Source organism: Lycium ferocissimum, chromosome 7 (assembly GCF_029784015.1).
Source record: "Lycium ferocissimum isolate CSIRO_LF1 chromosome 7, AGI_CSIRO_Lferr_CH_V1, whole genome shotgun sequence".
NCBI classification, from domain to species: domain Eukaryota; kingdom Viridiplantae; phylum Streptophyta; class Magnoliopsida; order Solanales; family Solanaceae; genus Lycium; species Lycium ferocissimum.
This window is the reverse complement of record NC_081348.1, coordinates 36,075,017-36,093,990: the sequence shown is the minus strand read 5'-3', so window position 1 is coordinate 36,093,990 and position 18,974 is coordinate 36,075,017. Positions and strand designations below refer to the sequence as shown.

The following is an 18,974-nucleotide window of genomic DNA, read 5'->3' as shown; positions in this document are numbered from 1 at the left end:
ATCACGTACTTTGCATATACATAGCCCTTACTCGGCACTTACATGGTATTAGCATGTCCGTGCTCTAATCGCTGTCATATACATAGCATACTCGTACTCGTAAAGATGTCATATACTTATCTCATTCGTACTCACATGGACGTGATGCATATGGCGTAATCATATATATAACATAATCATACTCATGAAAATATCATACATGTATCATAATCGTATTCATATAGGACGGTATCATTCGTATTCGTATTCATATAGATTAGTATCATTCGTACTCGGCCCCTTCGGCTCGATGGGATCGCTAGCATACGTACTCGGCCCTCTCGGCTCGATGACATTACTGGTATACGTACTCGGCCCCCGGGCTCGACGGGATCCCCGCACGCGTACTCGGCCCTCTTGGGGCTCGATAGGCTTAGGATTATACGTACCGGCCCTCGCGGGCTCGACGGGCTTAGCAAAGATACGTACCCTCGGCCCTCATGGGCTCGATAGACTTGACGGCATTCGTACCGCCCTTATGGGCTCGATACATACATATATACATATATATCACATAGGGTATCATGACCTTAACATATCTAGTCATCATCTTGCATTCATCATAAACATACATACACTTATCATAATGTCGCATCTATTTATACACATTTGATCATTATCCGTATTCGGCCTCATAGGCTCGACAAAGATATCACACATATATCTCATATCGTACAGGCATTATAGGTTCATTACTATTTCTCGTTTCATAGTCATGTTGTGGCTTTGTTTTACTCTAGCGTCATCATATGCTCATTACATCATGCTTATCATAACATGCTTATCATAGTATGCTTATCATAACTTATCATGGTATGCTTGACATCATATACTTATCACAATACATGCATAGGAACTCTTAGCTATTCATACTTTATCGGGGTGACGTAAAGTCGTGAACCCCCGATGTCATTATGAGCATTCTTACGTATTCTGCCTCACCTTGAAGGAACAAGCATAAGGTGAGTGTGCACAATGATCAATATCGATAAATTCAATCATTAGCTTCTTAAGAGCATCATATCATAGGCTATAGCATTTCTAGACTTTAGCTTACTATCATAATCATCGTATTCATCTCGTATGTCTTATCTCGTATAGCTATTCATGAGAGAGGACTCTTAACTTTCTTGGAGATAGAACATTCATAGTGAAGAAGGAAATTCATGCTGTAGGACTCATGCCTTGAAGAAAAGACTAGCCTCACATACCTTAGCCGTTTAACTACTCTATTGTCGGCTCGTCCTCTCTCAACGCTTGCGTCTTTACCTTCAAGAGGTTCGTATCGTCATTAGCTAATCAATCGCGAAAGCATACTTACTAAAGCTATAGAAATTCGGACAGCATCTCCTTTGTTTATACTACTTCCCGCTATATTCTATATCAACTCCCAACGTTCATAATAATCATCACAATATCGTTAACAACAATCGCCATTCATTCATCTTATTTGCATTTCATAATCTCACTTCAATTTCCCATAATCATGACTAAAAATCCATCGTCGTATTCTTTCGTATCCAATGCTCATTTCATGTTCTATAGGTCATTTATAACATATTTATAATCTCTACTTATCCATTTTCGTGATTCATTTCGACCACCAATTCAAGATGACATTATTCTTCCATATCTAACCCATTTCATGTATTCTTTTGTAATCCAAGTGTTTCAACCTTATAATACTCTTAACATCATGAAAATACTATAAAACATACCTTGTATGATGGAGGAACAATCCTTAGATGCTAATACACCCTTTGCACAAAACCCTAGTTTCACCTCCCTTGGATTCTCTTGATTTAGATGACTTCCATTTAGGTTTCTTTCACTTGATTCACTTGATTTCTTGTTGTTGATCTTTGATTTCTATGGTTTTTCTTGTGGATGAGATACTTGGAAGGTTCTAGAGGTGTGGAGAGGGTGGAAGTCGGGTATGGAAATGAATAAAATGAAGTGGGTATCACTTATATAAACTTAGAACATTTCAAATTGTCGGACTTCCACTGGACTCGTTCCACGGTCCGTGGAACCCGGTTGGTCGTCGGAACCGGTCGTGGTTCACGACCAACCGTACCTCTCTACGCCGCCCATTCCACGAACCATTCCACGGTCCGTGGAATATTATATGGGCCGGGAAGCTGGTCGTGGAAACTGATCGTTTTCGCCAAAGTTGTTCCCGTCCAAGCTTCGTTTGATCTCCAATCCTTATGAAACCTTCTTAACACTTGTTTATCACTTCATTAATAATCTAAGGACGTTATAACTCTCCTCCACAACATCCCTAAGGCATCATTAACTCAATACCCGTAGTTTCGTCCAACGCGCTAACTTATAACTCGATTCCCGTAACAACTTTCTCGCTTGCACGCTAAGGGGAAATTTCCAAGGTGTAACATAATCCCTAAGTTTTTGCCGTTTTAGCTTCATGCCCACCAAGTGTATTTTCAGCCAGATACAGCCGTTTTCACACCTATTTTCAGTGTATACAACCGTTTTTTACTCAACAGCGATTTTGTATTTCATTGTATTTCGTTGTATTTCAAAAACGCGAACGTGCCCAAACTCAACAGCGATTTTATATTTCGTTGTATTTTGTTGTATGTCGAAAACGCGAACATAATCAGACTCAACAGCGATTTTTGTATTTCGTTGTATTTCGAAAACGCGAAAATGACCAGACTCAACAGCGATTTTGTATTTCGCTGTATTTCGAAAACGCGAAAATGACCAGAAATACAACAAAAGCAGAGTTATGAATTATAATTTTGCAACTTGTAGCTACAAATTGTTACAACCTATTAAAATGTAGCTATATGTGTAAGTTTTACTATTTATATCGATCATTCAATTGGAGACATGTGGTATTCCCCATTAAATATATATTTGTTTAACCTTAAAACGGAGAATAATTAAATTTGTACGTGATGCCAAAGATATGTGGCTAAATTCAATTCAAGATTAAATAGCGAGATATGTCAATAAAATGAATAGAGAAGTAGATCTAACCAATTGTTAAATACGTATTGTCTCGGGTATAGAAACCGAGATCGATACCCTTTTGTTACAAGCTCTCACGAGGTATAATAAAAATGAACTTAAGAACAAATGGGAACTGATTTAATAAGATTCTTATGATTGTTGTTGTAAACTATTTCTCTCCTTGCTATTGCCAACCCCCTTCATGAATGATAGCCTCCTCTTTATATAGTAGAGGAGTTTTAACCCTAGTACAATTCTAAATAAAGCAAGTAAATCTGGTGACAGCTGCATTGCCAAGATCGACGTCGAAATATCCGGTTGAGGACGATATTTCGTCTCCCCATGGCGCTCAATTGCTTCCTTCATCGCCTCATCCCGGCCCGAACTCGAAGCCTCGTTCCCGGTGAGACGGTCGTACCGTGATCGAACATATCCATAATAACGGGAAACCGAGCGTGCACGTATCCTGGGTTTTACCCGTATACAATATTATTTTAATTTTGATTATTAAGGTTAATTTTAATAATTTGATGTAAACATAATTCAATATTTGCCGCTCTCTACTATTAAAATATTCTAAAATTATCCTTTAGTATATTTTAGAATCACTAATACTATTATTGTTATTATTTTGTGTTATTGTTCATTCGCACGGGACTATAGATTGAGGAGCTTATTAAACTGGACCAAAAGCTTTACCCCACAAATTTTAAGCGACAAAAATACTTCGGGAAATCCTCGTTATACATCAGTTCCAACATTTCACTATATTTCATTGTAAAAACTAGACACAATAGATATCGGCAAAAAGAATTTTTTGGACAAGTTCCTTTTCTAGCATGTTCTAAACTTATGAAAGAAAGTTTTGGACCCTCTTTTGATGATATTACATCTCTATTGCCATCCCTAAAGTATCTTTATTGCAAGGCATGGTATGAAATGGTCCCTATAATGATGATTGTGAAAATACCTGGCGATACTACCAAACCCAAAAAAGGGGCTCACACTATTTGCCTCAGTTGACTGAAAACCCCTGATAAAACTTGGCCTAACTGTTTTACGCCTCGTCTGCTAGTTTCATTTTTTTAATATAAAAGCTATATACATTTACATTAAATAGGGAAAATCCACACTCCCAAACATATACTTAGCAGGAAAGGCTTAATGTTTAAGCTTTAATTGAACTCATGGCAAATTGTAACTTAATACTTGCAACGTCTTACTTATAACACTAATTAATTTGTTAAACACGAGCTTACTAGCCTAAGATGATGATATAGAGAACCCATACTATACACTACTCTTTCCCCTCTTAAGAGCCACTAATTTTTAGGTATTTTAGAGCCTCGCTTGGGCTTAAAAGCGAATTTTTATGTTTTAAACAAATTTTATAAGTTAAGCCCAAAAAAAATAAATCGTACTCCAACTTATTTTTTTTTGGCTTATAAACTCGCTTTTCACTTTTATAACCGCTTAATTTTTTTTAGCTTATTTTAAGCATAAAATGATTTTAAACTGGCCAGCCAAACACTCAAAAAAGTACCAGCTTATAGGCTCAAAAAAGTACCAGCTTATAAGCAACTTATAAGCCAATCCAAACGGGCTCTTAATCAATGGCCATAATAATGCCGTCATCTCAGGCAATCCAACAAGCTAAATTTATGTCCAAACATGCCACATTTCTTTATTGTTTAATTTGATGATTTTTACGATTTACGCAGTCACGGAAATATCTAAAATTTGCTTGCGCCACAAATTATAAAATTATTCTTTTCAATTTTAAACTTCGTACCTAATAAAATAGTGTCACATGAATCTACTTCTAATCACTGATTATCTTTTTTGAAAAAACTCCAAACGTTCACTAAACCAAACCAGACCTCTCTTTTTCCCCACATAGGAAAAGAGGTAGAGAAGAAGAAAGAACCTTTTTTCATATTTTATACAAACACTAATACTCTTATGGATAATTTTTATTTAATTATAGTCCTATTTGCATTGCATTTTACACATTTTTTAAAACTTAATAGCAAAGGCATATACAGTCACACAAAACGACAACCACTCACGCCCTCGAAATCCTGCAGTCCTTGTATACACATACGTAGACTCGCCCGCATCCAATCCAACCCCAACTCTTCTTTTCTCCTTATCTCCCTCTTATTGTTCCCTCTCAAACGAGTGTCGTACATGCAGATTTAGTTGGGTCCCACATAGCAGGCAGCAAAAACCTACGCCCATTCACCCCATGCGCATTATAGCTAGCACCCGTACTCTTATCAACAAGTACTTGACCCGCATAACCCGGGTACGAACCCGACCCAAACATACCCGTACAAGCCGAAACAGCCTCTAACGGCGCCGTTGCTGGACCCTGAAAATACCCATTATTAAACGGGTTCGTTACGGTTCCCGCCAAAACAGTAGCAACATTAATGATCATTCCGTCAATACCAACGTCCCCGTTAGGTGCAACTAACGGAGGCGTTTGTGGGCCGTAAATGGGCTGATGAAAAGGCCAAGCACACTGACCCGCACACTGAGTTTCAGAGTTACCAACCCAAGCATAAGCGAATCTGATTTTGCCACGTGTTGAACCATGAGTCCCACATCTACTCATACAAAAACCTTCAACAAAAACATCCTTAGCCGTTAACACCAAGTTCACTGACCTGCCCATATGACCACCTTTAGAAGCCAAATACACAATATGTGAATTTTTTAAAGATTTTCCTAAGGAATATTTTTCATCTAGGATTTGTTTTCCAACACTAAGGGTTGAAGCACCAGTTTTGTATTTTTCAGTTGTTTTCCACCAAGAAGCAGCTGATGGAACTGGGGCTTTCTTGGAATTTAAAGATTGAAGGAAATCAACGATTATGGACCGTTGGATAGGTGTGAATTTACCGTACCAGATGAGATTAACGGTTATGGTTCCTTTTAAAAGAGCACCATTGTGGTATTTTAGAACAAGGGGTTGTTCTTGAACCAAAGCAGCCATGGAAGTGGAACACAAGAAGAGCAATAGGATTGAACAGAAAGTGGCAGAAATGTAATTTGAAGCCATATTAGAGGATTAAAAAGTCTTTAACCAAGGCGTATTGAACAAGGTAAAAAGAAAGAAAAAGGAGAAGAACTGAGTGAATGGGAAGGAAAGCAGTGGGATTTATAGTAGGGCTATAAGACTTGGGAAGAAAAGTAGACAGCTGTAAAGAAGGAGATGTCAACATCAGGGTGTGACACGTGGGATATTGTAATTGGGAATTAGTGGAGACTGAGGGAGGAGTATATGCCAGGCTGGAAGGTTCCTAGGTAGTGGTTTACATAGAAGATGTTAATGAAGGAGAGTTTAAGGAGCCGTCACGATATGAAATTATATTTCGACATATAATTTAAATTTTTTAAGTTATAATTTTTTTATAAATATAAAAACTCCATAAATTATAAAAATTATCAAAAAAATTTTAATTCTCATACAATCTTACCAAATGAGTAAATTATATTTTATAATAAAATTAACTTAAAATTAATTCGCTATTAGAAGGCCTTTCTAAAAAATACAACCTCAATTGATCAAACTTTAGTTCAATAAAAAGGAAAATTTAGCATGAATAGTAATGTAGCTACTCTTTAATATAATCCTCCCACATGGTAAACAAGATTGATAAATATATTTTACCAACTTGCATATTAATATTTAATACAAATGGTTGGTAAACATGATTGGTAAATACATCTACCAACTTATGGATCTTTTTTTACAAAATATTAACGTATGGGTTAAATTTTACATTTATATTTTTTAAAATCATGATTTTAAATTTCAAATCAGGTGAGGTTTTGATGTATCGCAGAATCCGAAAAGCAGCTTCTAAGTGAGATGATCTCGGCCTGTCCATATAAAAATCGGCTGATCACTCCCTCCTATGTTGTAAGTGTAAGCAATGTCTGGGCGATAATTAGTCAGGTAGAAAAGAGTCCCAACAAGTCTCGGGTCGCCCGCATAGCTTCGGATTCCCAGAGAGAGTAGAATAGAAGAGTCCGTCGACTCTTTTTTGTTTTAGAAGGTTTAAATAAGTGTCTGTAGACGCAAAGTAGTGTGATTTTAAATTTCAAATCATACTTTTTTGGATGATTTAAAATTTCATCTCATGAGATGAAATCAGAGATGAAATCGCATGTCGAAATGCCTACTAAGCAAAAGCCAGAGAAAGGCGGGGTCTGGGGTATGACGTGGAGTCATGGCACTGCATGCAGCGATGTTGATGTGTCGGCTACCCTGAGGCTCTACTATTTTAACAAGTTATGAATATTCTCTTATTTATAAAAAAAAACGATTAATACATTCATTTACAGTCACTTAAGCTTGCTCACAAGTTTCATTCGGACACTCAAATTAAAATTTGTTCTATTAAACACCTAAACACATACTAAAATATTTTTAGTAGACATTTTTTAAATTTTGAAACAAAAAATTCCGCATTTTTTCAAACGTCTTTTAGCTAAGTTGTAAAGTTAATCATATAAAATAAGTAATCTTCGTAAAAATACACATGGAATAGGTCTTAGGTTTTACGAATTATTGAGTTAAACTGATAGTCCTAGCTTCATCATATCGTTTAGGCACTGACAATATATAAAATATATATTTACATTATTTTAGAAAAATTATACTCCCTCCGTTTTAATTTATGTGAATTCATTTGACTGGGCACGATATTTAAAAAAGAGTGAAAATTTTTTAAACTTGTGATTTAAAATAAGTCTTGAATATTTTTATAGCTGTAAATCATTTCATAAAGTGAATTTGTTTTCAAATTAGAAAAGAAGTCATTCATTTTAGCACGGATTAAAAAGAAAATAGGTTCATATAAATTGAAACAGCGGAGTATATAATTTATTTAATAAATGTTATTAATAATATTTAATAAATAATAAAACACATGCTTTAAAATATAAACATTTTCTTAAATCATTATTGCATATAACCTACGTAAATCTTTTTGAGAAATTAGGGAAATTTAAAGCGACAGTACACTAAAATTTAAACTTGTGCTAATGATGATATTCAAATTTTGCGTGTCGCTAAACAAGAAATATAAAGTCTCCCAATAGGCGGTCTAACTTTATCTTGTTGTGATATTTGGTTATCTAGCGACTAGCTTTTCCTGAGCCTTTATATGACAGGCATATATCATAAATATCAATTTGGTAGCCAGTTTCTTACTTAAAAATGTTTTGAAACTTTTTCGAAAAATCTGACTTTTGTCTGTGTCAATATGAAATATTTTCAGATTTAGGCAATGATTATATATTTTCAAGTAAGCAAGGCCGGGGACAATAATGGGGCAGTGAAAGTAATGTGGAAAAGTTCAAAAATGGGCAAATTATAGAAAACTTTGTGGGAAGTGGGAACAAGTGCATGGACCACATCGTAGCGTATATTAGTCCATGAGAGTTGGTAAAGGACCACCTCGATCAGTCCATAACAGTGCTCACATTTTCTAAGAAAAAATTAAGTGGTATTATCGTTATTTTTACTAGTTTTATGTTTTGAATGATTGAAAAGAGGATTTTTGAGTTTATGAGTTTTAGATACTACGTAGGTATTTGGCCATGCAAACTGTATTGAGTAAAATCCATGCCTAGGCTATTCTCTGTAGTTAAGAGCCCGGAGAGGTCGGGAGGGCTTCCGCAGCTAGCATCCGCTCCCACCAACTCGGGTCACATTAGTAGGTCTTGATCAGTGCGCCAACTCAGGGATGCACGTGAGAGAGCAGTAGAGTAACATCAATCGAACGTTGGATTCAAAAGTCTCGTTTTGATTTCTATATAAGTAGCTTATAGTGTAAGCTAGATACACTTTCACTTCCACTCTTGTAACCTATCTCTCTTTTCTATTCCTAAGCAATGACATCCGGGCACATCGTTGGATCTTAAAATATCCGTTTGTCTTGCATTATTTTCTTGTTTATTAAGCTCGATTCTTTCAAGATGGCTTGGATAATCTGAAACACCGACCCCGAAAAGGAGAGTTTCCGGGATTGGATACGACCTATTTGTCTTTAAACCCATAAATTCCAAATCTTCAACTGATTATTTGTTTTCACCAGAAAACAAAATCCAAATATTTTTCACTTTATTTGGAATTTTAGAATTGAAGTTGAAGATGGAGTTGCGTTTGGTTATAGTTTTTACAAATAATATTTGGTTGTTTGAATGTATTGAAAGTGAAAACAAGATTTTAGTTGTTTTCCAAATGCAAGTACAACTTCAAGTTGTATTTGGAATTTTCATGGCCAAACGTTGATTTTCAAATAAAGTGAAATAATTTTCCAGAAAAAGGTGAAAAATTCTCCTGGCCAAACGGGCCCAAAAAAAAAAATTATTGCGTTCAAATAAATTATTTATATATATTAAGTGAATATTTAATGCAAACATAAAATATACATCAACGCTGCTGAATTATGCCGAACTCGTTGGCGGAGGGCTAACTCCGCCCTGACTAGAAATGCGTGCTTTAATGAAATCAGTTTCCTTAGATTGTATCAAAACAGAAAATTAAAATCAGTTTTATTTCATACACATGTTTCAACCAATATTTAGTCATTTTTGTTAATTTTTAAAATGAAAGTAACAAAACAGTCTTCTTGATTCTTCTTCACACTGTATCTTTTACCTTATATATATAATATGTCATTATTATTATTATTTTTCAGAATAAAGACTGAATGATTATCTAGAAAATGAATTCTCTAGTTAATAAACTAAGAAACTAATAATAGGTCGAATCTGATCCTACTCTTTTATTTAGAGTTATTCAAACAAAAGGTTAGGTGTAATATTTTGAGTAATGGTACTAATAGAAATGAGGTGAAAGGAAAAGAAAAGCTGTGCTGTGCTGCATTATTTGAGGATGGGCCATTACATCAGCAAAGGTGACTTTAGGTGCAGCATTTCAGATTCCAAGGCCACTATATTGCCTCTCTTCTTTTGTATGTTTCCCTATTTTCAATACACTGCGGCCGGATCCTACCAGCCACATGTTATATCTCAACGAATTAGGATTTGATTCTCTAATTTTGAACGAATTACACTCCAGTTACTTAATTATACGAATGATCACTTAATTTTATTTTATTATATAATAATTATATTAAACTATTTAGTATAATAAAATATAATTTAACATAATTATTGTCACGACTCAACCGGAGTGCCATAACGGGCACCCGGTGCTAACTCACCCAGGCACCTCTTATCGTACATTCATATTGACATCTAGGTGGGCCACATGGCCTGCTCATGATTTCTATGCATCAATAATACTAATCTTATTGGGCAACGACACATTTATATCATCATCAACAATAATGCCCATATCCATATACACAAGCCGACGAGGCTAACAAAATAATATACAAAATATGAGTCGACAAGGCTAAAAGACATCTAACTATGCACAACTGTATACGAGCCTCTAAAGAGAGTATGTAACATCATATAGACAGGACAGGGCCCCGCCATGCCCATATATATGTACACAAAAGAATAATACCAACAGCTGCAACTCCGGATCAAATGGAGCTCCTCTATGCAGTCCCTGAACAGGTAATCTATGGATCAAGTCTATCTCCCTGTCCACCTGCGGGCATGACGCAGCGTCCACAAACAAAAGAACGTCAGTACGAATAATGTACTGAGTATGTAAAGCATAAGAAATAACATAAGATAGGAGAGTCACGAGATACTAGAGCCATTTGTACCTCTAAAGGGTAACCATCCTGTTTTCTTACCCGTTTTCTAATAGGAACCTTCCATTTCTAATGCTTACTTATATATATTAGTACCATACCCGACCATGAAGGTTCGGTGTTTCACATACCCAGCCATGACAAGGCTCAGTGTTATACATACCTGACCTTACCAAGGCTCAGTGTCATCCGTACCCAACTGTAGTGGTGTGCGCGTGATAGATATCATACTCGGCCATATAAGCTCGATGTTATATAATAGTCATACATACTTATACACGTATACATAAGAGTCCATAAGTATCATCATCATCATCGTTTTCGTTACATCTTCCTTAGAGGATCAACTACCATATAAAGGAGGTAATAGCATCGTGAAAATATCGAGAATCATGAGCTTTAGTAATTCTAGGGATGGGGTTATTTGGAGGACATTATGGAACCCCTGAGAAGGTATATAGCAAAGGAATCATGCCTTAATGAATTAAGGGTTAGCCTTACATACCTCGTCGTCTTCTTAACTACTTAACGTTCCCCGTCGAAGCTTGAAGAATCTACATTTAGAAGGATTCATACCATGGGTAAGCCTCAATGATACTTTTAGATGCAACTAGAATAATTCATGATCTAATGAAAATTGGGCAAAGATTTCCCTTATTTCATCAACTTCCACCATATTACAAAACAACTCCCAAATAACCATAGTAACATCCATAATATCATAATCAAGTATTCACATTCCATCAAGTCTTCAAAATTCATTCTCATATTCAACTTATACTAACAACTTCACATCAACCCTTAGCACATTTTTATACAACGCTTCCTCATCATCATCATTGCCTTCCATAACAAGATTATATCCATATTATACTAAGAATCATAACTTAAGTTAGCTTACTACTCAAAAAACATCATAAAAGCTACATTTAGATCTCATCTTCTACTTTCTCCTTCTACCCAAGTTGTTCAACAATTAAGCATTCTAAATAACATGAAAACTAACCTTTTATCTCATAGGAATGAGCGTTGGAGCAAAATATCAACTTGTGCAAAACCCTAGCAACAACACCCAAGTAGATCTTGAAGTCTACTAACCCTAGTGAGCCTTCTAACACATGAACACTTCAATTCTTGCTATTTGATATTTGTTTTCTCTTGGGTTATGCTTGGAGAAGGGTTTTGGAGCTCTCAAGACTTTTGGAAATGAAATAAAAGAACAAGGGTTATCTATTTATACAAAAATAAAAAATCTGCCCGATGGATTTATACGGACCACTTATACGGTCCGTATAAGTGGACCGTATAATACCACCCTAAAAATACCCCTCTCTGTAAGGGTTATGTTATACACCGTATAAGTGGTCGTATAACCCACAATTATCCGACACTTTCTCTCGTTGATTCGTTTGACTTCTAATCCTTGTGGAACCTTCTTGGCACTTATATAACACTTCATTAACCATACAATAGGCCCTATAGCAGCCTCTCAAGACATTACCAAATAAATATTAGCTCAACTATAGCGAAAACCTTTCCGAACACAACTTACATTTCACTTCCTTCAACGAACTTAGGCTCGTATATTCATATAACTTTGAAATCTTATGGTGCGCACTTTAAGCTATCTAATACTTCCCTTAATCTCGTAAGGATTTCGTATTCACTTTAAGCTCACGTTAGCCTACTCACAAGGCAACAATCCGAAATTTCTGACATTTAACAATTACAGAAGAAATAAATGCAAACTTGTAACTTTAGTTTTCTTATCTTAAGCTCAGTGAAACAATTTATAATCAAAAATATGTTATAGAAATATTTAAAATTATAAGCTTTGAAGGTAACCAATGCACATTTGGGAGGATAACGCATTTTAGTATGACGAATTATTGGGTAGAGTTCCTAGAAAGAGCAATGTTTATAGGGACTCCATCCTTAATCCTTTATTGGTGTTAATTAATCCTGATTAGCTCAGTTGCCTTTTGTGAACCATACGTCTCATGAGCTTACTTTATTGAACAACTGGATGACACTAGGCGAGTTAAATCCCTATAAATTATGAAATAAGTACCTCATTCCCCAAGAAGGTTGGTGCAGGTGGGGCTCTTTCTGCGTTTACCATAATATATTGCTGCTGATTTGGGTGGCGAAAACTTAGTGGGTTGTTGAGTCTTGAAACAAGTGACTACTCCTAAAATTGTACAAGCTAGATTAAGTTTTTCCATGGGCTGTCGAATCGAATAATGGGAGGACGGCTACCGACCATCCCTCTTCGATTGTTTTCCTTTCTTTTGATTTTCTCGTTTTTAATTTGCTCTGTCATTAAAACACGGGATGGCTTGGTAACGTTTGGATATCATGAATTGATATTTTGAAATGAAAGTAGTGCATGAAGCTAAGTGGGAAAAAAACAGTGTTTGAGCCAAAACAAATATACAACATTGAGAAAAAGAAAAAGAAAAAACACAAAGCAGCTTCATATTGTGTTTTGAGTTCTTACAATCGCTAAGCTGCCGAGTAGTAGTAATTTTTGAACTAGCTTTAAGAGTTTTAAGTGATACCACTATTTGGTTGATAACTAGCTAGCTTGTGACATGATAAATCAAAATAACAACTAGAGATCTGATGTGATGAATATGATTATTTATCCTTAATTAGAGATTTCGAGTAGGCTGATGAGTTCCAAAATTCAAATATTATGATGAAAAAAGGGAGAACCCAAACCCATAACGTCCATATCCTGAGACTTTATAATACTTACCTGGCTAAACTAAGTTTGATTGATTAATCCTTCTTTAGAATTTTATATTCATAATTTCAATGTGTTTCATGCTGGAAGTCTTAAAAATTAAATTCATCACATTTAAAATCTGATTTCGAGTCACCAAAAGTTGTAGTGTGATGAATAGAATTTATGATCTCTATGCTTAATTAAAAGTTTCTGATTCGAGCCCTGAATTTTTTTATTTTTTTAAAATACTTCTCTTTTAATGAGTGATACGTCATACAAATTTAAGTTAATTGAGTCTCAAAATAAATATCGAACACCGGGAGAAACCAAAAAAATCTCAATGTTGGCAAGACGGAAAGGAACAAAGAAACCAAAGAGTCACGTGTGGAGGAAGATGTGTAACGTCGGCATTACCCCCCCGGCCCCCTCAATCCTCCATATTCTGAGAAGACAAAAACAAGAAACCAATTATGGTCAAAATGTGGATGAGTCTCGAAGAAGGTACATACGTACAATACATAGCTTTGAAACTTGAAGGGTTGCCCCACCACCGTTGGGTATACGAAAATTAAAAAATCGGACCAAACCGAATAGAACCGAACTAGTTAGGTTCGATATTCGGTGTTCACTTTCAAAAAATCGAAATCGAAATAGCAGAATCGAAATTTAATAAAACTGAACCGAATAACCGAACGCTCACCGAAATTTAATACATTACCCAAAAAAAATTAAAATAGTCCATGCTCATTAAGTTTAAGCCCAAAAAATCCAATTGTAACAAGGCCTCTTTTGCTTTTATATTCCTAATTTTCTACCTCAATTAAAAAAATAAAATATCCTTATACGCAACTGAGTTTAGGATGTTAAATATTAGTGATTAATGTATGTCCTTTATGTATTTTCTTAATTATTCTTACAGTATGTATATACTCTCTCTGTCCCAAAAAAAAAATTGCCCTCCGTTCCTCTTTAGTCTGTCCTAAAAAGATTGTCATCTTTCTATATTTAGAAATAATTTAACTTTATGAGATGATATACAACCACACAAATATCTAAGCCTTGTTTTGAACCACACATTTCAAAAGTCTTCATTTATTTCTTAAACTTTGTGCTAAGTCAAAGGAGGACAATCTTTTTGGGACAGAGGGAGTAACACCTAGTAATCCTATATTATGGTTATGGTTTTCTATTCCTATTTGTTTGATTTTGATTTCAATAATAAGTTTTATGTTTTATTGCTTTTGAGAATATTTAATTTGTGTAAATGGAATCGCTTCTAATATCATATCAAAAAATCGAATTGAAAAAATCGAAATTGAAAGAACCGAACCGAACTAATTGGTTCAGTATTCGGTGTTCACCTTCAAAAAACGTAAATCAAAATAGTCAAATTGAAGTTTGATAAAATCGAACCGAAGAACCAAACGTCCATCCCTACCACCAATGGTCCCAAATACTCCAATAACAACCATGTCCTTACTGACTAAAAGTGGGGCCACTTTTGGAATTTGAAAGTTGCCTCCAGCCACGTGGTCTCATTTCCCTGAACAAAAAAGTACACAGCTGTAACTATTGGCCAGTAACCGTACGCATGCGTGCCCTGTTATTTAGCCACTGCTATAGCAATAATGTGTGCAGATAGAGGACAAACTGAATTAAAGCAAAGAAGAAATTTTTATTTTCAGTATTTAGCCCCTCAAAGCTTTTTGTCCATAATCTAGACGAATTTCCAAAGTGCAATCCATACTCTTCACCGTACTCTGTATAGTACTCAAATTATACGGATCATAGTTTTCTCTTGTACAGTACACACATCTCTGAAGAAAATTTATGATTTGTTGGTCTAAATTAACTTAAAAGTAGTTAAAAGGTGTTAGATTAGTGAGGAAAATTTATGAATTGATTTTCTAAATTAACTTAAAGTAGTCGCAAAGAAAAAATCAACTAGAAGAAGTTTTACCCTGCTACTTATGGATAAGCCATTTCAATTCACGTGAGGAACCTTTTTGTTTTATGCAGTAGCATTAGCAGTATTCCGAGTTAATCTCCTTTATGCTCATTTAATTTTAGGAAATTTCCCATAAAAATCACTTTTGTTTCATTTAAAACAATAAAGCTCACCAATTATTCTAAATTATTTTTTTTAAAAAAAGTTCTAAAACTTCAAAAGTCTTATTCTTTCCTAATTGGCATGCCATGTCATTCAAGTTCCATCCTTTTTAATAATAGGCACATTTAACTCATCAAAGCCTATTGAACCAAATTCATAAGTTTTTATATTCAATCAAATATGACTCGGTTAAAAAGCGTCAAACAAATCAAATCATACTTTTTATTAAGCCACATTTTCAAATCCAAGATTTTTTTAATCTCAATTCAAATATATTACCTTTCAATTTAAATTTAAATTCAAATAGTTTAATCTTTCTATTTAAATTCAATTTTTTAAATAGCAAACTATCTTTTTTCACATTAAACAACATATTCTTTCTACATTAAAGTAAAATTACACATATAACACAAAAATTATATTTGTATTAGTTTAACTTAAAAAAATCTAATTCAATTGAATAAAAATAAAGTTAGTGTAAATTTTTCCTCTGTATTTTGAGTTATTTATCCTTAAATAAGTAATGTGTAATTTTTGGTATTTCCATTTCCATACTATCAAAATCTTTTATTTCTCATGAAAAAGGTATAGAATTTCATTACGATAATATTTATTTTAAAATATTACATTATTACTCTTATTTTTTATTTTGAAATATTATATTATTAGTCTTATATGAAATATAATATATTCTTAATTTATTTCATGTTAAGATATAATTTCAACTTGTCATGTTAATATCTAGCAATATATTAAACTAAAGCTCTAAAATAACTCATTTTCAATTTTATATTTTAACTTTAATTTTAAAATTTATCTATGGATTTAAAAAATTCATCTTTTAATTCAAATTCATTAGATTACACGCTAGTTTGTTTCTTTGCCCCCTTTTTAACCCGGTCATATTTGATTGAGCATAAAATTTAAATTTGATTAAATTAGTTTGATGAGTAAAATATGTCTATTATTAAAAAAGATGAGGCTTGAATGACATGGCATACCAACTAGGAGAGAAGGATGCTTTTGAAGTGTTTAAGCAGTGGCGGAGCCAGGATTTCCGTCGAGAGGGTTCAAAATATAAAAAAATAAACATACGAAGAAGCCTAAGGGGGTTCAACATCTATTATATATACATAAAAAATAATTTTAACCTTATAAAAACAGTGTTTTTTTCGTGTGGCTCCGCCACTGTGTTTAAGTACTTTTTGAGAAAAATAGTAATAGCTAAGTGACTTTATTGTCCTAAACAAAACAAAAATAATTTTTATAGAAAATTTCTTAAACCTGGTTGACCATCTAGGAATTAACTCTCTCTCTTCTCTCTCTCTCTTCTCCTCTCTCTCTCTCTTCATATTCATTTTTCTTCTGTTACTAACATGATGCTCAACAGTCAAGTGAAATCAATTTTTGATGTATTGAGAAAACATTAGTCGCACAAAATTAGTTACACAAAATAGGACCGCTGGGAATAGCTTGGATACACTTGTAACTTGTAAGTAGTAGTGCTAAATAGCCGATTAGCTCATTAGTTTGTCCTCCTCTTAAGCCATTTTTTTGCGCGGATTGCCCTTCTTTTGGGGTGGTCTTTAAATTTTGCCCCTCATATTTGTGGTCTTTAAATTATGTCCCTCATATTGCTGGTCTTTAATTTTTGTCCATCGCGTTGAAACCCTGATCGTTCACGCAGAAATCATGAGGTTTTGGGTTCGAACCCTCGCTCAAGCATAAATTAAAAAAAAAAAAATTGCAAGGCAAGGTTTGGGTCGCGTGTATACCGGACCCGGCATACACTTGTTAAGGAATTACCAAAGTTATGCTTGACCGTAGATACTTATGCCTTGTATGGCAGATACTGGCATAAGTATGTCGGGTCCATAACTTTGGTAATTTCTTAATGCAAGTTTATGCGATCCAAGATACTTATGGCTGCAAACTTTTAATGGGCAAACTTTTAGTTAAGCCTTAACTAAAGTCTTTTCTAGTTATGCCTTATGGGGCGGCACTTTTAGTTAAGACACAACTAAAGGCCAGTGTGCTGCATAAGCGACAACTAAAGATGCCCCACTGGTGAATCCTTTTCCAAGCGCATAACTAAAAATTTGCCTTATAAAGACAAAGTCTATGTCTTAAGAAAAGTTATCTTATGAAGATACTTTAATTATGTCTTAACTAAAAGTCCTGCCCATAAGGCATAACTAAAAATTTGCCCATATTTGGACCGATAAACTTGTGAAGGATTACCAAAGTTATGCTGAACCGGCCGATACTTATGCCAAGTTCCATTTATAAGGCATAAGTATGCTGGGTCCGGCATAACTTTAATAATTTCTTAACAAGTGTATGCCGGGGGGGCATAGCGAAATTTAAACTCTACTTTGCGATTTTTTTTTAAAATTTTTGATTGAGTGAGGGTTCGAACTTGGAACCCATGGGTTTTAGCCGAAGGGTAAAATTTAAAAATTTTATAGATGAGGGGCAAAATTTAAAGATCACCCCGAAAGAAGGGCAATTCGCAAGCACTACCTATAGCATACATATAAATAAAGAATGTTTTTAAAAAAATAAGTATTTCCACCATAATATTATGGCTTAGATTTGCATACAAAATACGCTCCGCATCTTCTAGCTATCTAGGGTGAGGAAATCAAAAAAATTATCCAGCTTGTGATAAGTACTCACAATCGATGATACAAATCGTAGTTGCTACAAATCCGCTTTACTAATAAAATAAAAAACTAGTTAGACTCCTAAACTAATACTCGTATTTCGGTTATTTACTACACGAACAAACGTAATCGTACGCGGAAGCTCTTCAAATTTAGCTTTTTTTTCCTTAGATATTAAAAGGGAAAAGGGTCAGAAATACCCCTCTACTTTGAGAAAAAGAGCTAAAAATATCCTCCATTATAAATTTGAATAAAAAATATCCTTTCCGTCATTAAAGTTTTCAAGTATAACCCTGTCTTAACGAAAATTCCCAAATTTTCGAAATCACCCGATTTCATTTTTAAATCCTCTCCATTTAGACCCGAACCAACTAAATAAAAAACCCATATGGGTTACCGCTCTTGTGCCTAGTGACTCCAGATGTAGAACTCGAGAACAAGTTGATCACATATGGGTTTTTTATTTAATTGGGTAGGATTTAAATGGAGCGGATTTAAAAATGAAATCGAGTTATTTTTTTATGCAAATTCACAACGAAGAATATTTTTAATTCTTTTTTTAAAGTAAAGGGGCATTTTTGACCCGTTTCCCATATTAAAATTTCAGAGTAACGTAATAAAATGATATTCTTTTGTTGGATAAAGAGTGTTTCCGAAGTTTAAAAGATTTTGGGAAATGATTAAGGAATCAG

At 34.4% G+C, this 18,974-nt stretch overlaps 1 protein-coding gene across 1 annotated transcript; it reads right to left on the bottom strand.

Annotated features, from left to right (window-relative positions):
• Positions 1-4,933: 4,933 nt before the first annotated feature.
• On the bottom strand, positions 4,934-6,162 carry LOC132064695 (protein EXORDIUM-like 2). The gene has a single exon (XM_059457779.1). It carries the CDS (start codon positions 6,086-6,088, stop codon positions 5,195-5,197), a length of 894 nt encoding a protein of 297 aa, XP_059313762.1. The 5' UTR covers positions 6,089-6,162; the 3' UTR covers positions 4,934-5,194.
• Between the last annotated feature and the right edge of the window lie 12,812 nt (positions 6,163-18,974).

Excerpts from the sequence above, each read along its gene's own strand:
- LOC132064695 (XM_059457779.1), bottom strand. The coding sequence starts at position 6,088 with ATGGCTTCAAATTACATTTCTGCCACTTTCTGTTCAATCCTATTGCTC.